This window comes from Perca flavescens, chromosome 23, assembly GCF_004354835.1.
Source record: "Perca flavescens isolate YP-PL-M2 chromosome 23, PFLA_1.0, whole genome shotgun sequence".
NCBI lineage: Eukaryota > Metazoa > Chordata > Actinopteri > Perciformes > Percidae > Perca > Perca flavescens.
In genome coordinates, this window is record NC_041353.1 from 7,512,137 (window position 1) to 7,535,585 (window position 23,449).

Sequence of the window (23,449 nt, forward strand, 5' to 3'; positions counted from 1 at the left end):
CTTCAATCTGAAGCCATTTAAATGACTTCCATTAACTCTCCTGTAATAAGACTGAAATATTTCTTTAATTAAGTGGTAAAATATCATACTAGGTAATACTGTATGTATTTCTTTGGTGACGATTAATATATAAGACATACAAAATACATACAGTACAGTAGCAGCTATAGCATTAAAAAATAGGGACTTTTTTGCAGTGAAATTATTATCATACTGTTGGGGAAAACACAACTTAATGTGTTGTTGAAGTTACTGCAAATGTAATCAATCAAACCTGTCATGACACAGCATTAGGAGTACTAAAACTATTAAAAGAAAAAGTATGTTGAACACATCAAAAATCGTAAAAACACTTAACACTATTCAATATAATTAAGATATATTTCTGGATAAATCATTTTTAACTTCCAGTGTAACATCATGCACAGAGGATCCAGCAAAAACTAAATGTTTTGGCAGTAAAGGCGTTATTAAGGGATACATTTCTGGATTTGAAGCAACAAAAGTTCAAAGTGTTTACCTCAGTTTTGGCTCCATCTTTGACATCCATCATGTTGATGGCATTCTTGCCCTTGTCTTTGCCCTTCTTTTTGTTTTTCTTCTTGAATATCCATTTTTTGCAGATGCAGAAGCAGCATGCTAACACCAGAATGATAGCCACAAAGGCAATAGAGACAATGGCCCATGATGGCACTGGGGAAAGAGCAAAGGGGAAAAGATCAAGCTTCTGGGAGAAATAAAATGTTGTTGCATCATGCTGAGGTAAAAGCAACAATTTAGTGAACTGGGCCAAAGTAGCATTTGTAGCTCCAACATGTAGTGATTATACCAAATGGGGAAATAAAAGCTGGAATTTGCCTGCAGAGGTGGCACACTGGATCAGCACCTAAGCCAGCGCCTGGGTCCATCAAGAAGTGCCAGACTCCCAACGATCGGTCCTGACTAGCAGGACAAGACTCGGCTTAACAGCTTTAGCCAATTTAGTGGAAGTAACAGATGTTGGCATTTTCCACTTGCCATTTAAACAAAAGATTCACAGAGAAACACTTTCACAGCAATCACCAGCAACACAGAGCTTGCTGGGACTGAGAGCAGTGGTAATTTTGCAGGACGGCCTTGAGAGGCATTAAGAGAGGCGCAACCATGACAAGCCAATGATGCAGTAAAATCAAATGGGTTCACGGTTTGACACACATTTTTCACATGCTCTCTGCTACCACATTACCTTTAAAAAAACAATATGAAATTAGTCTTTTTTTGTCGGGAATTAAGGCTTAGAATGTTTTACAGGTAGACTGCAGTTTTAGATATAAAACGTTCTCAGAGGCAGACCTGCTCCATGTACAAAAAAGCCTAATCTCACTGGTTAAATTAAACCTGAACATTTAGAGTTCAGTCCAGAGGAAGTTTTAGAACAATAGAGAGAGGATTGCTTTCATTTCAAATATTCTGATCCCACAGTCATATAATAATATAGTTTCCCAGTTATCCCAGTTACAGTATCTCCTTTATTATATTTGTCCTTGTCAAAATCATTTCTTTTATGCCTTCCAGCTGAGCCATATGGTTTTTGTGTGAAGAGAACTGAGCCGGCTTGCACAGCTTTTCATGTATTATAACCTTGAGGCTAAATTTTAGGATTTAGGATTTCTGTACATTTTTTAACCTTTCAAGACAGCATAAAAATAAACAAAGTCTCGAAACTAAAAAAACAAATCTAAAACTAGATGTCTTCTTTTAGTTTGGACAATGTCACTTTATTGTGGTGTGTTTATGCCAAGAGCCAACTATCCCTTGATAGTGCATTCAGTTGCCAGCAGGAAGGTTGGAGAGACATATTTGTTCATCTTTGAGTGTTTTCCACTTGAGTTATGTTTGAACACAAAGTCTGGGCTTGTTCATACTTATAACTTCACGGCATTCAACTATGTGTTATAATGCACATTCAGTGGTGAAAGAAGTATTCAGATCATTTACTTAAGTAAAAGTACTAATACCACACTGTGAAAATACACCACTACAAGTAAAAGTCCTGCATTCGAAACCTTACTTAAAAGTATGTATTATTAACAAAATGTACTTAAAGTATCAAAAGTAAAAGTAATCATAGTGCAGTAAAATGTTCCCTGTCCGTGTTTTTTCCTATTATATCTGATGTTTCTGGATTAATATTACTGCTGCATTAGTATATGTTGCATTTTACTGCTGTAGATGTTTAAGGTTGTGCACATTTGAACTCCTTTATATACTGTTGGGTAGTTTAATCTACAACAATGCATCATATTCTATAGGATCATCATATGTTTGTAGCGTTGCTGTCCTGTGTGAACCACGTACAGTAGAGGCCAAAAGTTTGGACACACCTTCTCATTCAATGAGTTTCCTTTATTTTCAAGACTATTTACATTGTAGATTCTCACCGAAGGCATCAAAACTATGAATGAACACATATGGAATTATGTAACTTAACAAAAAAGTGTGAAATAACTGAAAACATGTCTTATATTTTAGATTCCTCAAAGTAGCCACCCTTTGCTCTGACTACTGCTTTGCACACTCTTGGCATTCTCTTGATGAGCTTCAAGAGGTAGTCACCTGAAATGGTTTTCCAACAGTCTTGAAGGAGTTCCCAGAGATGCTTAGCACTTGTTGGCCCTTTTGCCTTCACTCTGCAGTCCAGCTCACCCTAAACCATCTTGATTGGGTTCAGGTCCGGTGACTGTGGAGGCCAGGTCATCTGGCGAAGCACTCCCATCACTCTCCTTCTTGGTCAAATAGCCCTTACACAGCCTGGAGGTGTCTACATTTAAACCGCGGTTCGACTGGTCATGACTGTTTTCCAAGATGGCGCCCGCTTGTAAACATGAACGCTACCCTTTTTATAATCTATCTTTTAATAAACTGTCTGTACACTTACAAAGTTCTCAATGCTTCGGTTTACATGTAGGGACCCTCATTATGCTATTGTTGAAGTGTGGTGCTATTTTGAGCCTTGATAGTGGTATAAAATAGCGATTTACCCTCTGCCCCGAAAGCTAGTGTTACCAGCTAATCACCGGTTTGCGGTAGCTTGTTTCAAGCTAGAGACACATTCGATTAGCATAAAAACATATCCCAGAGAACGATCGACTCGATACACACGTTATTAACCCCTAGGTTCATTTTACGCTGGAATTGTCCTTTAACACAAAATATTTGAGACACCATGAAGACAAATGGAAATAAATTGACAAAATAATTGGATAGATTTGATACACAGATTAGTAAAGAGGTGAGCTTGTAGTTTTACAAGCCTTAAGCAGGTATTACCAGTCTATTGAGGAAACTGAAATCAATGCTTTTTAAGACTTTTCTAGACCTGGAGATACTCTGCTTTTTCATAATGAAAACTATAAGTGAAATAAAATTTTAAGATGACTTATCAGAAATGGCAATTTGATGTGAGTGGCACTGGCATATGAGTTGCTGCTTCCTCCAGCAGTCAACTCTGTTACCTACAGACTGTCAAGACACTCAGCTCAACAACACAATGATGGCTCTAACAGCCAGCTGCAAACACAGTGACACCTATCTCAACTATAGTCAGCAGCAGACAGCTTAGTGCTCCCTGGTGCATGCACTCAGCTACAACACACACACACACACACACACACACACACACACACACACACACACACACACACACACACACAGCGGAGAGACAACATAAAGTCCAGATGGGCTGAAAATAATGAGAGACCTTGCAACAGACTTCTCCCTTCAGCAGTCATAATCGCTGCTCCTTCATTCTACTCAGCAGACACCAAACACCTGGCAGCCCACCCCTCATTTTAATAGAAAGGAATAACAGACAAATCAGCCAACTTTAGGTATGTTTGTATGTTTTTTGGTCTTGTCGGTGCTTACTACTCTAAACGGCAAAGGGAATACTTCTTACTGAGGCAATTTGGACTGCCACATCTGAAAAATATTCAATATTGAAGAAAAAAATATCCATTTTATTATTTTATTTGTGATGAAAGACAAAATACAGTTCACATCATGGTTGAATTAAGGAAGAAGCCCAATGGTGGTCATACATCCAACAAACCAATAGATAAAAATAAGCCAAGACTATCTGAAAAACTCCAAAAAGACCCATCAAAACAAAAAAGCATATTACAGTCTATATAACATTCTGGGGTTTTGCTCACCAGCATTCAGCTATAGTTTCTTGACGAGGTCCGAGGGGGGAGAGAGAGAGAGGGAGGGGAGAAAAATCGATGCTCTGTTGACAAAATCAATAAGCACTCTCCTCCGAGGAAAAACAGTGAGTGATGCTAGGATCTACAGCTTTTGGCCTTGCCCCGGAGCGTGGTGTGGTGATGGAGGTGGCACTGGATGGGACTTGTTTACTATGAGCCATCCAAAACTGACAGCATTTCCTTTAAAATCTTGAAACCATACTGAGAATAAACTGTGGGTCAGGTAGAGTTTTTTGGGGTTTGTACCTTAGATACATAAAAAGCGACAGATTTTCTATTGGGAATCTTGTTATTTAGTAGCCAAATGTTGAGTGTTAAAGGACAGTTAAAGTCAAATTATAGCACTTACATTTTGATTTTTCATACAGGTGCCAAGTTTTTAATTAGATGCCATTTATAAAGAGTCATAAAGTCACCATAACTAATAAATTAATTAAGGGTTAATACATTTACTGCTGCTATAAATAGCTTAAAAAATCCATTAATAGGCGCCAATTTTGGGTTGCAAGATTCTGAACAAATCCAGGGGACTGGTTGGATTGTTTTTTTTCTGATGTTCTGAAAAAGTGCCACAGTGGCTCTGGACAAAACTTCCATTATTTATAACCTATTAACATTTACAACTGCAGATTAGAAAGATTAAACCCCTTTATTAGCGACTTATTCACATTTATAACTGCAGACCTAATGATTTTTTACATTAGAAAGTAAGAAACCCATGAGAATTTATAAATGACACTGTTTATCCTTTGGTTGTGATCTAGCTATGTTTTAGTAATCCATTTATAAATACTTGAAATTGTTGATAAGTTATTAAGTTGTAAAATTCTGCTCCAGATGCTGTGCAGATGTTTTCCAAAAGATCAGAAGTCAAACTGTCCAATCAGTCTCATGGATTTTTCACAGCCTGGCAACAAATGTTGTTCTGTTTAAGTGCTTATAGCTGATCTATAAAGCTTTTAATACAATTAAACCCATTCTCACGATGTATAAACCCTTCATGGGTGCCTTATTAGAATGCAGTACAAGTGTGTTTGTTCTCAGAGCCTGCATGCCTGACTTTGCAGAGAAGTTTTGGCTACATCTCCAGTTCTTTTGGCAAAATCCTGCTGAACACCTCTAACCTTGGACAAAACATGAGCACTTGTTTCTTATACCTCTGAGGATACTGTGGCACATTTCAGCACCAGAACAACTACTTGTACCTCGCATATACAAATGCAAACACAAGGTAAGGTAAGGAGACAGTCTGTTAGTAATGGAACTGTCAGATGTGACAGGTTCATATTTCAAGCTGGCAAACCACCATGATAAGCAATCAGCTCTCTAAAGAAACTGAGATTTTTTTGTCCCCCAAATAGAATAGCTCTGATTAACAAAAATCTAAATAAACACAATGTAAACTCTTTCTTTCATAACCCCTAAATGGTTATGTCAGTCTACACTCATTGTGGCATTTCATCAAAGCTCACGACGCCTGATGGAATGCAATTTAGCCAGTTACAGTGAAAATCAATGCATGAACCCAGTCCTTATCTTATTCATCAAGCGTGTGTGTCTTCCAGTGAAAGGCACTTCTGTGTTCCTTAATTAAAGAAACTTGAGTCCCAGAAAGCAATAAAAGCATCCCATAATTAACTACATTGTGTGAGTGTCTTTTCTCGAGATAGAGAGAAATAGAGCGAGAAAGTGAAAGAGAGAGCGAGAGGGACTATTGGCAGCATGCACACTGCACTTCAACTCCCAGCACTTATCGCTTGTTCTGCCGAGCAACATGGCATGGAAAATGGAGTTTCTCTAATGGGTGGGTTGCGCATGATGAAATACATTTTTGCTGGTCCTCTAGGCTCAAATCACTTTTTTCAGCACCATCATTAAAATGGTATGGCACTAGAGCATTAAACAATGAAAAAAGCTTTTAAAGTACTTTCAACACTGTGAGTGACATATACTAAACTACTGTAGTTCCTCCTTCTACTGTCTTTAAGTCTGCCTTTGGACTGTTTACAGTTTTTCCTTCTACAATGGGTGTATATAAGGCATTGTGTGGAATAAAACACAGAACATAAATCTAAAAAGTTGATTTAGTCCGTTTCTGATTCCTATAGTAATTAAACTCTACTCTCTGATTCTTACTGGGACCCAGATAAAAAAAATCTCAAGCATGACAAAACAAATCAAAAATGTTTTAAACAATCTTCAACCTCCAATCAATGACCATTATGAACTCATGATGAATATGCAAGTAAAGATTTGATCTAATACAATTTAGCCCATACTGTAGTAGTCTCTGAAAAAGGCCCAAATATTTCCATTACAACTGGGCACCTCCATCTGCAGAGGAAGGTCAGAACAGCTACTAAATGAACCTTTTGGTGAGATAGTCTTGAGATTGAGATATCCTTTCAAGTAAAGCAGTAATTTATATTGTCCCGGATCAGCATTAGTTTTTGCCACTTACATTTACGAATACTTCAAATTTATGTCAAAAATATCAATGCCAGTCCTATAAGATGTCTCTGTTCCAACTCAACTCTGCATTTAAAAAGGAGTTCCATCTCTACATCCCTGGTAATACAGAGCACTTTATATTTGACAGAAAGCTTTTATGAACTGGATTGAGCTTGATGGATGCATTTAAGTGTGTGTGTGTGTGTGTGTGTGTGTGTGTGTGTGTGTGTGTGTGTGTGTGTGTAATATTGCATCTGGGTTATATCCACTTCCAGCAGCTGCAACAAATCCAATGTGACAGGATCCTGTTGGTCAATTAACCTCAACATTATATCTTGTTATGCTTATGAGAGCAACACTCTGTCCGTGCCCTTTCCCCGCTGTGGCTTGTTGGCTTGTTTAAGCAAACAATGCGATTGCAACACGGAACATCTCCTGCAACAATGACTGGCTATATAGAAACGGATGACTGATGAAAACTGTATGTGTATTTCTCCTCTTGTACCAAAAACCCAAGCTGGTCTATTCATTTGTGATTTGGTTAAATTGGGTATATCTGTTCGTCTGGTCTATTATTCAGATTATTGTCAGAAAATGTAGAACCATCGAAATCCAACAGTGCATGAGATGGATTTACACCGACAGAAGAGCACTGATTGTAATTTATAGACACAAAAAAGTAGAGCAGTTCAATTTGGTACATAAAAAAGAGCTCTGTTTTTTTGCCTTCAGAGTAACAGTGTATTAACACTGAAAAATAAATTATATATGTATATACACTACCGGTCAAACGTTATAGAACCCTAATTTTTCTAGTTTTTTATTGAAATGTTAGCAGTTCAAGTCCAATGAATAGCTTGAAATGGTACAAAGGTAAGTGGTGAACTGCCTGAGGATAAAAAAAAAAAAGTAAGGTTACCCAAAACTGAAAAATAATGTACATTTCAGAATTTTACAAAAAAGCCTTTTTCAGGGAACAAGAAATGGGTAAACATGTAAAGCTGTTCTGCAGCAATGGAGGTTGATCAAGCTTTGAAATTTGGTGCTACCAATTCCCACAGGTGTTCCAACTTGTCTGGATGACTTACAACCCCCTCTGTTTGTATACAAGTATTGTTGGAACACACTGTGGTACCATACCCTCGTGAGTAATCTTTGAATAGTATTGTACTGCAGAAAGTAGTGTGTTGCTATAAAAATGGCAGGAAAAAGGCAATTAACAGTGGAAGAGAGACAGACCATCATAACACTGCAATTGCGAAGAAAGTCAAGGTGTCAGTGAGTACAGTATTCTTCACCATCAAAAGGCACTTAGAAACTGGGGGAAACTCTGACATAAAAAGGTCTGGCAGACCCAAAGCCACAACAGAATCACAAGACAAGTTTCTGAGAGTCAACAGCTTGCGTGATTGGCGGCTCACAGGACAACAGCTTCAAGCACAGCTTAATAGTGGTCGTAATAAGCAAGTCTCAGTTTCAACTGTAAAGAGAGCTGCAGGTTTGACAGGTCAAGTTGCAGCATGAAAGCCATTGCTAAGACGTCAGAATAAGAAAAAGAAGCTTGCCACGGCCAAGAAACATCGTCAATGGACTACTGAAGACTGGAAGAAGGGGTTATGGACTGATGAATCAAAATTTGAAATCTTTGGTTCATCACGCATCACGTTTTGCTGGATCCAGGGTCGGTGATTAGTACAGAGTGAAAGGCACCCCGAACCAAAACGGCTACCACAGCATTTTGCAGCGACATGCAGTACCCTCTGGTATGCACCTAGTTGGTCAGGGGTTCATCCTACAGCAAGATAATGACCCAAAACATAAGTCCAAGCTATGCCAGAACTACCTTAGCAAAAAAGAACAAGATGGTAAGCTTAAAAACATGGAGTGGCCAGCACAGTCACCAGACTTAAACCCCATTGAGCTGGTTTGGGATGAACTGGATAGAAAAGTGAAAACAAAGCAACCTACAAGTGCCACACATGTATGGGAACTTCTGCAACAGAGTTGGGAAGAACTTTCTGAAGAATATTTGATTTCCATTGGAGAAAGAATGCCACGAGTGTGTTCAGCTGTTATATCTGCCAAAGGGGGCTACTTTGATGAGTCAAAAATTTAGAATTTTGGTTTATAAATTGATTCCATGATTTCTTTTTTAACTTAAATTGTTCATTTGTTCTATTCTTTCATTTCAGAGTACAATAAGACATTGAACTGCATGAACTTTTTTGGGGTGTTCTAAAACTTTTGATCGGTAGTGTATATATAATGATTCAGTGTTCCACCGTTAGTTCAGCTCATCTGGCCATTTGAACTTGGGCAACACCAAATATAAGCAAATATAAGTAAACAACTTCTGAGAGTAAACTGTTGGACCTATATCCCACTGGTACCTTCTATTACACAGGCTTTACATTTTCAATATACATTTTAAGAGGGAACGTTTTTAGCCACACTAGACTGAAAATCTCAACTCAACCATACCGTATGTTGCCATGACATTTTGTATGGACATTCATGATCCCCAGAGGATTAATCCTACCGACTTTGGTGACCCCCTGAATTTTCCTCTAATGCCAACATAAGGGTGACATTTGTGGTTTTGAAATTTCGCTCAGACTATTGGATGAATTGCGACATATTTTGCTGATTTCAATTCAGCTCGGTGTCATGGCAGTGTGGGCAGTGTGTTTACATGCACGGTGTGTGCCTTCCTTCCCTGGCAGTGGTGCATGGGGCTCGGAGCAGCTGTGGTCTGCTGAAATCTGCCAGATGACGCAAAACTTGTCACGGAGGTCCAATGAGATTTCATCAGACCACAGCTGCTCTATGCTCCGTGCACTGGCGCCACGAAGGGAAGGCAAACATCTTTTATCTAAACACACTGGCAGACACTCCCACACAAAGATGACACAGAGCTGGATAAAAATCAGCAAAGTATTCCTTGAAGTTTGTCAAATAGTTTGGTTTGGAACAGAGGCTATCTTGAAAAGGGGTCAGCTTTCAGCTCTCTATAAGGATGGATGTTGACATCCAAAAGCCAGATATCACTTAAGCCTGAAAAGCCTTTTATAACAAAAACAAAACAAACTGTCTGGGCTGTTGCTCATATTCAGCTATTTCTGAGTGTTCACAGGTGGCAAACAGAACAAACAAGTTATCATGTTTACAAAAGCTAGAGCACAGAGACTCATAACATATATTTGACCCTCAAATGCTGACAAAATCTCTGAGAAGACAGAAGATCTGTTTCCCATCTGTTGACTGAAGATTTAGAGGGAAAGCTGGTGCTGGTTGAGACTGATCTGGCTTGGGTTTGACTAGCTCCTGATGGTGTCTCATGGCAGGCAAACTTTTGCAAAGCGAGGGCAAAGAGTAGACAACAAGGGCTTGTCACCAGAGCAGCAGCAGATAGAGACGAATGGCTCTGTTGATCCAGCACCGTAATCCCTCTTAATAAACTCTGCTGTCTGATGACTGTGAGCAGCCACAAAGTCAAACAAGTTGAGACACATATCTTTTTGTGTTTGCCCTTTCCTTTGCCTACAGTTACACCACTAAATATTTTAGTCTTATTTTTCTGTATTTTTAGCTGTAACCATCAGCTGTAGGACACTCGTCAGTCAACACCAAAAGTGAAAGACAGTCAGTCAGTCCCAAGAGAGCTTTTGTCACAACACAGTCCCAAAAGTCAGTACCAGAGTGCACAAGAAAAAGCTTTATATATATACATACATACATACATACATACATACATACATACATACATATATATATATATATATATATATATATATATATATATACATATATATATATACACACATATATATATATATATATATATATATATATATATATATATATACATATATATATATATATACATATATATATATATATATATACACACACACACACACACATATATATATATATATATATACACACACATACACACATATATACACATACATACATACATACATACATATATATATATATATATGCTGTTGTGGGACACACAAAATGCTGTCTTGATTTTGTCAAATACAAAAAAAAGAGACCTGCTTTTGCTTACAATTTCCAATGTCCTTACAAAGGTGGTACTTAGTTATAAGGTTTAATAACAATGCAAGTTTCAAGTGTTCTTGAATTCTTAAATTAGACAAAATATAACAGATTGCTCCGCTAGAGGCAACAAAACACATATTTTAATTTAATCGTTTTGCAGCTTGTAAAAATGTTTGTGAGTGCCTTTGGCTGCCTAAAAGCACAAACCCCCTTATAAAAAAATTTCTTAAAATGTCAATCGCTTGTCTGTGTTATTTGGGGTAATGGCTGGTGGAGCCAGCAGTCATGGATCAAACAGCTTCTGTGCTCAGAGGTTAATTGTTATCAGGAAGTAAAGCCTTGGGTGTTTAGAAAACGTACTAAGAAATTCAATACACTGGTTTCCTTGGAGGCAACCCCTCTGCTTAATGAGAAGTCACAATATGGTTGAGTGTGATTACATACTCGATGTGTGTGTGTGTGTGTTCATGTTTTTGTGGACCTGGAAGGCTAATTCATAAATTGATTAGACAGATTTATTTTTGTTGCAGAAGGAATCGTTGTACACACATTCTGTGCACCACAATCATGTTGTTTTAATTATCACGTATTGCCTCTGGTTTCCATCCCTGTAGGGGGGTGCATTTCTCTACCTTTCTCTACTTCTTAAAATGTTATTTTTATTTAGTGTGTATATCCAGCAAAAAAACTGGTTTCAGAGTTTCCAATGTGAGGATTTGCTGCTTTTCTTGGTTTTACATCTGTGTAAATTGAATATCTTTGGGGTTTATACTGTTGACAGATTAAAAAAAAAAAAAAAAAAAAAAAAGGAATTTGAAGATGTCACCTCAAACTTTGGGAACTTGTGTTGGACATTTTTCACTATTATCTGACAATTCATAGACTAACAATCAACAGAATAATTGATAAATGCTCAACAGAATAATTAAATGTGTTAATTGCAGACCTACAGCGCATCCAAAAGAATGTGAAAACCATAACAAAACTATCTCTTTATGAACAGACCTTACCAAACTGGAAGGTGAGATTACTGGATAATATATGCATGTAAACATACTGTATATTTGGGACTTTTCCTTGAAAATGTTTAGAATAGCTAAAAAAAACCAAGCACAGTAAATGTATCCCCTGCTCAGAGATATATGTCCTGCAGATGCTGATGGACAGAAATTCAGCAACAAGTTAGGTCAGTCTGACAGCTCCATGCACCCAGCCTCAAAACCTGCCTGTCTTAAACTGGGATATAAACCCAAAAGAAAACCTCCTGCAGCAGCATTAGCTGAGCATGCAGCTTCTCCTCTTGCATATTCCTTGTTAAATCTGCCACCCGACTTTCTCTAGACAGTATCGATATTCCACGGAGTAAACAAGTCTGGGGTCATTCATCATCAGTTTGGCAGCACCTGGGAGCAAACACTGCTTTTGATTGAGGGGATGCGGTGAGAAAACAGTAATCTAAAACCCTGCGTAAAGGACAGATGTTTTTTTGGGAAGATAAGTTTTCTGCCTAGGTATACAAAAAGAAGCCCAGATTTAGTTTTTTTCCTCCAGATTACAATGTCAAAATTCGGAAGCAATAATGAATCGTCTACTAAAAAGTTGTCAGGCTTGGGCTAGATGTTGAAGGAATATCAATTCATTTGCAAACCTCAATAGCCCCATATTGGAATCACAATAAGGACCATTGTTGACCCTATTTATTTACCCAAATCACACAAATCAAAACGTGTTCTCATTTTCCATTAATGAAAATGTGTTATTCAAGATCACTAGCTGAAACCATGAGTTATCTGACAATAAAATTTGTTCTCTGGAAAGAGAAGCACGACTGGTGGTGTCATTTGTGTCTTTGCCACAGAAATAGGTCTTCTCTTCCACAGCAGCTATTTCCTGTTGTGAGAATTACTTCCACATGAGCCTGTGGATATATTTACCTTTAGATTCCTGCTGAATGAAAAAAAACATTGGATCTCCACACAGTGCTTAATCCTGGATGACACCATACAACCATATTCTCGAAAACCTAATACTAATTCTTCAGGCAAAAACATGTAGTAGTGGAAATATTTAGTTGGAGGGTTCGGTGATAAAAGGAAGTTATTCCTCACCACCATTGCACTAAATGCTTTCTCTTGGGGGAATTGTTGGGTCTTTGTAAATTATAGAATGTGGTCTAGACCTACTCTATCTATCTTGAGTGTCTTGAGATAACTCTTGTTATGATTTGATACTATAAATAAAATTGAATTGGTGTGTTTTATTATGTGGAAATTAAGAAACAGTTTTGACATAGAGCACAAGATAAAAAGACTGAAAATCTTACGCATAATTTAGCAATTTATCATGTCAAACTCTTAAATCATTGCTGCCAGATGTTTATCTCCACTCAAATAATTAAGTTAACAGACAACTCCATCTGAGCCATTCAGTGCAAGAAATACTTGAATTTGTTGACTCAAGCAAGACAGTGAAAGATGTAGTAAATTATTTGTTCACCTGATTCATTGAAAGTCTTTTATCAAAAGTCACGAGTAACACTGGCCTATCCTTGTGCGTCATCAACAAAAGTTCACTCACACAATTTTTTGAGTCATGGTCACACTAGAATCACACTAAATGGATTGAGTGTTTTGAATCAGAGGGAATGTATTTATAGACATCACATGTAGTTGCAAGGCTGCTGAAAAACAGCATTGATGAAAGGTGTAAAGCCTTCTTAATATATTTTTTTGAAATGTGACGTCAGAGCTAATCGTGGCCAGTCTAAAGTACTTACATAAATGACTTGTGTATTTCTGTGATACGTTTATTTTCTATGTATCAACGCATTTGGTTTATGCATAGAAAGTAACTAGTTTTACCTGTTTACCCGTTATACTCAGGAAACGAGAAATAGTTTGGATGTGTATATCCAGTAATCCCATTTCCCGGGATTAAACCCTAGTACATACATACATGAGTGTGATAACCATTTCGAAACACTTTTGATCTGACGAAAATCCAACTGGGATGGAAACAACAACAGGTCTGTTTAAATGAATTGTGTGGTTTTGGAGTCAGTGTTTAAGGGGCAAAAACACATCATGAATGTAAGAGTTGTTAAAAGTTGAAACTACCAATTATTTTCACTATTGTATGTTCTGACGATTATTTTTGTGATTAATTCAATAATTGTTTGGTTTATAAAATGTCAAAAATAGTAAAGAAAGTCCATCGCAATTTCCCAGAATGCCTTGAAATTGTTTTACCAACAGTCCAAATATTCACTTTACTCACTCAATAAATTAACTATTTGTTTCGGCTCAAAAAATGGCCCACTGTTATGCCGGAGAAAGAAGACACACTTACATGGGATTTTGTTCAGCTCATTCATGAACTTGTCCTTCAGCTTGGAAAATGCCTCATCCTTCTCGCCGGTGCCCGGGCCGGCCATGTTGGTGGTGTTGGAGCCAGCTGTGGAGGAGGAGGCGGTGGTGGGCTCGGGCGCCGCCGCCGCAAGTGCTTCCCTTCGACTCTCAGCCATGATGGCGATACTGGGTAGCCAGACAGATGCTGTACAAGTGGAGAAAGACGAAGACCAAACAGAGTGGGTTAGATTTTATTTTTTGCCGCCGTGACAGATGCATGTCAGAGGCAGCGAGCATGTTTTGTCAGATGACTGAGTTGACACAGACCGTGTGAGCAGCTGCTGGCTCAGCCTGGGTAAACATCAGCTTGGGTCCAGAATGAATTGGCCAGCACGCTGAATTCAGAACAAAGCTACTCACTCATTGCTTAAACTCCAGATTAGCATCACAGAGCAGAGATAAAATGATTATTTATTACTCACATACAACGTAGGCAGTAAATCACAGCTGGTACTGGCTTAATTGAAATTCTGTGCTCTTAGAAGTCAACCGAAAGTACAGTTCATAATGTTGCAATGAAGGGAAGATTACTCGTCCACTATCTTATCACACCATGCTCTTTGTACACAACAGGTGTATTTACTTTAAATTCAGGCCTTTTTGTGAGGGGGACGAAGAAAACAATGTGCGGTTTATGTTAACCGGTGCTTTGTATACGTTTGTATGTGTGGATACAGTCATGTATAATGTACTGTATGTCGCAGGAGCCTCCCCCCTGAACATGTTGTCATCACCTGACTATCATCGTTGAAGGATGGTTGAAATGAAGTTTCAATACTGCCAAAAGAATGAGTCACTTACAATATATTACTATAACATTAAATACTCTGTGACTTCATGGTGTTATAACAACCAAAATATATACTCCTCTGCATTTTTGCTTCATAAATAACTAAAACACTTAAAAGCTGTGGTAGGCCATTTGTTTTGGTGTCGTTGGGCAACAAATAGGGCTGCACTATATGAGGAAAATATCTAATTGCAGTTATTTTGACTGATCTTGTGATTGCGACATGATATTGCAGGGAATGATGACTTTTGTATTTATATTCCCATTTTCACTGAAAAGTATTAAAATTAAGAAAATTGTGATTTTTGCGAGGATTTGTACCAAACAAAGATTTTTTCTTTAGTCTATACTATACCCTTTTTGGCCGGGACGTCTCTGCAGTGCCCCAATACTTAATTAAAAATGGTTTGACACATATATTGCTACATTTAAAATATATAATAAAACTGATCTATGAAAAGATATGTTTTGATTGGAAAATAAATAATTATGGCAATTTATTGACATAAGTGACTGTTAGTCAACACAGGCATCTTTCAAGTGTTGTGTACTACTTAGTATCATGACACACGACTGTCGGGCAAAGCTGCAGCGCTGTGACAAATCTACTGCAAACAGGAACTATTTATTTTCCACTCTTTCTGCGCAGGTTATTATACGTAATGTGGCTCTGTCACCATAGCAGTCAAAGAGGATAATGGCATACTAAAGTTGTAGAGCTTTTTCACTAGTACACAGTGAAGGTTGATGGCCTAATTCTCCTCCTTTGCCACAGTACACATTAAACTCATTTTCCCATTTATAGTATTGTTTCACAGAGGGCATTGCACTGGTGTCCACAGAAACACTTTTAAAGGTGTTTATATGATTGAAAAATCTAAATCTTATCCACAGAAAGGCCTCTAATGATGTCCCTTTTCTAAACCTCAAAGAGCTGAGCACAAAATGTGGTGACAATTCATCGTAATATAATCTTTACAATAAATGAAGGAAAAAAAAGCTTCAGAGAGCTGAAATCCAATTCTTGTTTCTTTGAATGTATACCATTAAGTTTGCAAAGGCAGCGAGGCAATTTTGACTGAATTACAGCAGAGATATGAAGTGTCTTTTCAATATTTGTGCTTCTCAGATACAGTTTAACTATATCTGGACACTTTCTTTGGGCGTTTCATTCTCCGGAATAATAGACAAAGCTGATTTAGTACTAATTATTAGCTTTACAATAATTTTCTAGGGAAAAAAAAGCAAACTATGATCTGCTGTTGGCCACTATGCGGATTTCACAGAGTACTTCTGTGCAGCATATTCCCTTGTTTACTTAGCTCTGACTGTAGTTGGTAGGGAAGGGGAGATCATTTCTCATTCTCTGAACTGTATTCCAGATTTCCCAGCCGATCTGGGAATTCAGTCTGGCAACCAGCCACAACCCTGTTTCTATCAAATCTAGGTTATCATTGTTACTGTTGAGACTAGTGCCAGCAAGAAACACAATCAGCTAGATTTATAAACAAAGTACATTTATCTGTGCTAAAATTGATTGGCCATCACATACATGAAGGATTATTCTTGGGAAACTTGGAGGAAATTACTTGCATTTATTTCAAGCTGTCGACTGGTAATTGGATCCCAGAGGCAATGAAGAAAACGCCTACAATATAGCTCAACTAGGGCTCAGTGGTTAGCACTGTCGCACGACAGCGAGTAGGCACTGTTGAATACTGGGATCAATTTCTGGTTAAGAAAAGAGTTTGCATGTTCTCCCTGTGTTTGCATGGGTTTCTTCCCACCACCAAAAACATGTATGTTAGGTCAGTGCCCCATGACCAAAAGGCACTGGCAAAAAGACTGGAGTCGGTCCCTGTGACTGCTCCTATAGGCATATAGGATGGGTTAAATGCAGGTGATAAATGTCATTTCTTCATGAGTGACAAGAAAGGCACCTTTAACCTTTTCAACAGTCATGTTGCGGATGTTAAAATCCCATTAATATTCAAGGATTTTTGATTATTAAAGGTCCAATATGTAATATATTTACTGTAATAAATCCCCAAATGACCCCAATGCGTCATCAAATATTAAGGAAACATGAAATACTATCTTTTCTGACAACAATGCCAATGCCAGTATTTTCTACTTTTGAAATTTCCGTTCCGTGACAGAATTTCTGTTTGTGTTTTGGCCTGTGTGCTGTTATCATCTACCCAGTTTGACAGCCAGGCCGGGTTACCAGATATACCTGTAAAAACGTAAACCCAGCGTGCAACAGCTGTAACGTTAGGACAATCATGAAAGCAGCAAACAAACAAACAGGATCAACGGAGATAGATGCTACACAACCTAGAAAACCATGGCATGTTTCCAAGAGTTGCGTGACCAGAGACGTAACAAATACCCGGGTAAATATTAAAGATGTATATGAAAGATGGAGACAGCTTACAGGCCAAAAGGATGCAGAGTTGACTAATTTCCTCCTGAACAGGTAAGCATTAGCATCAGGCTAATTTATCACGGCTCCAAGTACAGGCATTTTATCTAATTTCAACATTTGTGTATTCACATTGAATTATATAGCTAGAGTACCTGAGTTGGTTACTTGCAAAAACAATTGAGACACAGCCAGTAAAGTGATCCCGATTTGTCCTGGCTAATGCCACCATGCGAACCCTGCGAACTGCTAATGTTAATGAGGATCAGGCAAGCAGGCCACGGCTGTTTACAACGTGTAGCCTGTTCAGCGGCCGTAGCCAACAACGGTGAGTTATTTTAAGCCAAGAGAGAGATGGGCTGTAAATCAAGAGGACCGTCTGTTTGCAGTGTATTTGGCGATTGTTGCCGTAATTCTAAGCAAATACAGTGTGTTCAGTCGGGTGGAGAGGATGGCAAGGTAACGTGTTATTTTTTGCGGTTCCTACCGTAACGTTAGCTAATTCTAAGCCGAGGAAGTGTGTCTGTCCGTCGGGTGGAGAGGACGGCAATGGTGTTCTTGGTTTTCTTAATGGAAAAGTTCATATAATTACAGACTTGATTCATATGTCCTAATAATAAGAAAAAACAAGGTTTGTAAACACAAGTCACACAGACTGCCAAGTAGCTTGTTAATTAGATAGACTTTGATAAATCTTCATTCGTCCAGCTTAGTTATTTTCTTCATCTGATTTTCAATCTTATTCCCAGTTACCTATACTATCCAGAACACCCAATCTTAAATTTCTTGGTAACAGCAAGCCTATTAACCAACCAATTCTGACAGTTGATCAGTGGATGGTGGAAAAATTACATTGTAATATGACTGATAACCCCATTTTAGGCAGCTAAACAACGTCTTAGTACACATATATCATGGATAACATCTAACACTGTAACATGAAGTTATACTTGAGGGGAGAGGCAGAAGAAGTGGTGTTCTGCTACCAGCAAGCATGGCTCAGTAGTGGCCAATTAAGCTGCATGAGACAATTAGCATCAGACTCACCAGAAACCAGCAGGTTGAGCTGACTGGTAGTTAGAAACTTAGTGACCTCTGGTCCAGCACAGTGGTTGTCCCAGTGTGTGTGACAAAAGAGTGTTTATAATGTTCTTGAGGAATAAACCAGAGGAAAAAAAAACACCTTCACACCACTGCAATATGGCCTGGCCAGGCACTCCAGTGAACACCACTGGTGGTGTTTACCAAGAAAGCCAATGAAGGATTACATCCTGCCACTGCCCTAGCCACTTTAACTGGTTGGACAGGTTGTATGGACTGAGTACGCCCTACTCAGTAGGGTAAGATCTAAGGGTAATGGTAAATAATTTATGCCAAAAGTTTCAAAGTTTCCATGTGTAGGAGGAGACACAATATACAATTGGCAATGACAGGGGATGTTAAGGGGGGGAAAGACAACTGTTGCCAAGAGAAACAAATTACTGTAACATAAAGTATCTGTTGTTGTATGATGTAGTAAAACACTTGCTCTGTTTATACCTTGGAAACTGTATCCAGGTAGCAAAGCTAATATGAATCGCTGGTTGACAATGATGGTTCATTTTGCAACCACACGTAATTAATAATTGTTCATGTGTTGAGTACATGTAATGTCAACTGTATTTAAACTTGTCAGCCAAACACAAGCCATGAGGAGCTTATAGGCTGACAACCACGTAAACATACTCTTGCATTTAAAAGGGCTCGTTTGAGAGTTTGCCTTGAAGATCCTCACTTGCACTTGTAGATATTGTGTTGGAGTTTTAATTGTCCAGACAGACACTTCATGCAATTAGCACCAACATGTTCCTTTAAGTTAAAACATGACTTCTTTGCCCTATTTCTCCTATTTAATCTTCTCTGATGTTCATTTATAACCATACAGACATCAATAAATAAACGGATGACCCTCCCCAAAAATGTATTGATGCCTTCTGTACTGGTTTGCGCTTGGCAAAGATGTACAGATGCTCATTGTTTTTTTACAGCCATGACATACGTGACTAAACTTCTGCATTCTCATCTTACACATCACACTCCTCTGTTGTGGTGTGGTGGCCATTTCAGTAGATTTACTCAGTAACATTGTTGTGGAAACACAATAAGCATGGCAACTAAATGCACACTTCCTGCATTACTGCATGGGTTGCATTACTGCAGGTACACCTTTCAGACACTTGCTTACCCTCTTGATTTTACAACATACATTTCCTGAGCTCTTTTCCTTAAATCATAAGTCATGTTAATGTACTTCTCAATACCCTTTGATGTGCAGAATTCCTCCCCCCCTCCCCAACCCTAATGTTATCCCCTAATAATTTATCCGGAAAACATGGTCCTTTGATAATATGACACTTTGATTTCTGTCTCTCAGTTAAATATCTAAAATCCCTCAGACTTAATCAAACTCACTAATGAAATTAGCTACAATCTACAATCTAAAATGTTCAATTTTCCACACACTGTACTTTACAAACAGATTACACTGCTTTTAGTTTGTTTTACAAATGTTGTCTTGATAAATGTATATTGAATTATAAAGTGGGTCTAATCCTTTATCTTTCATGTTCCTGAACTAACCATAACCATACTGGACATTTAGGACTATATATATATATATATAACTGTAGACATGTGACATCAGCACACCAACACCACTAAAATGAAATAATAATTTTGTTGTTTTCAGATGAAATCAGGTTGATAAAACCAAGTTTTAATCTCGTGTTGAGGCAGGCAGTCCACACAATCACTTCAGGTTTACCAGCTGCTGTTTTCTAACAAACTGCAAAAGCATAATATCACTGCACTCTCCAGCTGTGATTTGAACACTTAGCTAGCACTTCTTTAACCACATCTTTGGCTGTCACTTGTTTAACAACATCTGTGTCTGTCACCAACACACATTTTAAGACAGGTCATGTGGCTGGCTGCAAAAAAAAAATCCAAAGAGACAAAAATAACACTTACTAGTTTACAAAAAGTAAACTTATAATCTAATTTAACTCCATGCCCACGCCAAGAGTGGCAATGAACCTTCTCCTGCTGTGACCAAAGCAGCCATTGGTTACCTCGGCCCTCTCAACCTCCCCCTTTGTTGCATGGACGCCTACGCATGTCCATGTTCACTCAGCCTCCCTTTGGTCTCCCTTTGAAATGCTGCAAGGTTAGTGTGGGGGCTGACTCATTGAGAGGCATGCTTGGCGATGACAGAGATACTTCAACACAGGCGAGGACTTTTAGGGAGCACAATGACGCTCTGCAGAGTGCATGTAGGAGGCTTCCTCTATAGAAAAATAATTGATCATGCCCTGACGGTGGGCTGCACATAGGCTTTCACTCAATATTTCCAAATGAGCTCATGTCTGATGTGAGGAACTAAAATGTGAACATGATGGTTTACCACGCTTGTACAAGGAGCGGCATTTTCAATGACAATACCCTAAAGAATTCAGCAGGCAGTGGGTGCAAATATTTATGTAAATGACCATTCGGATACATTTCAGAATGAGACATGCATCTGAATGATATAACGTTCCAAGCTTTTAAATCACACCATTTTACTAAGGATGCTGATGCTTCTCAATCTCCAAACAAAATGTCAAATAAAAGAAAAACCAAATGTGAGCAGTATGTGTGTGGAGGACCACCCATGGAGCCTGTTATGCCTCTTGCATTAGGCTTCACATCACTGGCAAAAATGAAACATTAATTCAGCTCATATTTGCACCTTAATGACTACTCAGTCCTTCAAGCATAAAACTTCTGCATTATCTCCACTTTCTGCAGTACCTCACAGCAGGAAGTCCACTTGAAGAGCAAGTGGATCAGGTGGATTTATCTTTATGGAAAACCTGAGAGCCCTGTTGACCTTTTTCCTTTTCCAAGAGTTGTCATCGCTATGTAATCATACTGTATATCCACTGCAACACAGATGTTAATATCTACCGTGTCTGTATTATGACCCACTTTGAAGACAGCTTTAAATAATGTTATTTTTGCACAAAATGGCTATTGTAACCTGTGGTCAATTTAAGCTAATTTAAAGGAGACATATTATGCTCTTTTTCAGGTTCATATATGTGTTTTGGGTTTCTACAAGAACATGTTTACATGCTTTAATGTTTAAAAAAAACACATTATTGTTCTCATAATGTCTGTCTGAATATACCTGTATTCATCCTCTGTTTGAAACGCTCCGTTTTAGCGCCCGTCTCTTTAAGCCCCGCTCCCGAAAAAGCCCAGTCTGCTCTGATTACTCGTGTTTACGGATCTTCCACCTGCGCTCGTGGCATCTCTGCACCATCATTGCAGGTGGGAAAGGACTGTAACGGCACTGTAGTGGCACTTTCTACCAACATATAGCACAGTTGTGACAACCCAACCGTAAGGATGTCCTGACTGCTTGTTTAAAGGCACCGTTTTATGTTCGGGCAGTATGCATTTCTCTGTGGATTAAGCGTTTTGATACTTTTACAGTATTTATGCTATCCTGCTTTATAATTTAAAAAAGGCATGTAGCCTGGACAGCCCTCAAAAAGACATTGGAAAGGGATCTGAGTATTACACTGGATGATGAGGAGTGGGACAGAATTTGTAGGAATATTAAAACTATGTCACGCAATGTGAGGGTGCGCCTTATTTAGTTTAAGATTATGCATTGCTTCTATTGGACTCCATCCAGATTGTTTAGAATTGGTCTGAAAGACACACCAAATTGTTGGAAAGGTAAGACAGAGGACGGCCAATTACTTCATGTCCTATGGTCCTGTGATAAGGTCCAGGAATTTTGGACAGGGATACACGATAACCTATGTCGGATTGCAGGGACCCAGGTTCTATTCAGTCCAAGATTATTTTTTTGTTCTGGGAGATGGGTCAATCCTAGGCGGGATGGATAAACACATAAGAAGCTGGGTCCAGACTAGTTTAATAATATGTTTAATTCTACTAAGAAGCTTTGTGCTGGGGAGAGACGTGTATGATGGGCTTATGGTGTTCTCATTTATACATATGTTTATTTGGTTTATGGTTTATTGTCTATTTTGTTACTATTTTGTTGAATGGTCTGGAATACTGTAGTTACTGTGTCATCTTTTCTTGATTTTTTTGGGTGGGTGGTGAAGACGGAGGGGTGGGGGGTTGTTCATGTTGCGAGTTGTATGCTTTGTATTTTGTTAAAAAAAATTGTTAATCACAAAAAAAGACATGGAAATCTCACTTTTTACAATATGGGACCTTTAAGAAAAAATATAAATATAAATTTTAGAGACACTAGGGTATGAATTGATCTAACTTATTATACAACTTTCACAGTCATTTCCACCTTCACTACACTGCAGGATGCAATTCACTGCTTGTTTCCTCTTTCCTTTTTGCTCCAACGATCTCTTTGGAGGTGTGCCGCTCAGGTGCAAAACCCCAACCCAATTACAGAGCCGCCAGATGGCCCAGCAGGTCCCCAACCACAGTTGTGAAGCTGGCACAGCTCGCTCCTATCACCTCTCTCTCTCTCTCTCTATCTATCTTTCTGTGCTCGCTCTCTTTCTCCCTCTCTAACTGGGTCAGCTCCCTTGCTCTCTTTCTTCCCCTATCATTCCTGCTATCTCCTCCATCATCCTTTCATGTTTTCTTTTCCCACACCAATGGATTTTTGTCTTCCCAACCTGGGCAGTCGTAGTACTCTTAACATGACCGTTTCTACAATTTTAGAAGCAATGAATAGATTAAGAGCAAACATGTAGACGTAAAATATGTCACTCCTTTTTTGAGTTCAGATTTGGACACCATGTTGGTATCATGTGGATTGCTCTGCTCTCCACTGGTTCCAGTTTTGGCAAGCTTTCTCGGTGTGCCGGGTGTTACATCTCATGCTGTTTGAGGAAGTGATAAAGCTGCCAAAAAATCAGCCCAACCTAGGACTAGTGGTGTCCATTTTGTCATCACATTCAATGTATGTCACAGATCAACTGTACAGTACAGTAAGGAGAGCAGGACACACAGGCCTTTTGCCAATACCACT

The 23,449-nt window shown here is 38.6% G+C and overlaps 1 protein-coding gene across 3 annotated transcripts in view; it reads right to left on the bottom strand.

Moving 5' to 3' along the window:
- syt1a (synaptotagmin Ia) overlaps positions 1-23,449 on the bottom strand; it is a 216,405-nt gene that overhangs the window by 31,351 nt on the left and 161,605 nt on the right. For all 3 annotated transcript variants that reach the window (XM_028570627.1, XM_028570628.1, XM_028570626.1), the window contains 2 exons: positions 14,115-14,318; positions 521-693 (listed from right to left, as the gene is read on the bottom strand). In XM_028570627.1, coding sequence (XP_028426428.1) covers positions 521-693; positions 14,115-14,289 — 348 coding nt within the window. In that variant the 5' untranslated portion in view covers positions 14,290-14,318. The remainder of the gene's footprint in view (positions 1-520; positions 694-14,114; positions 14,319-23,449) is intronic.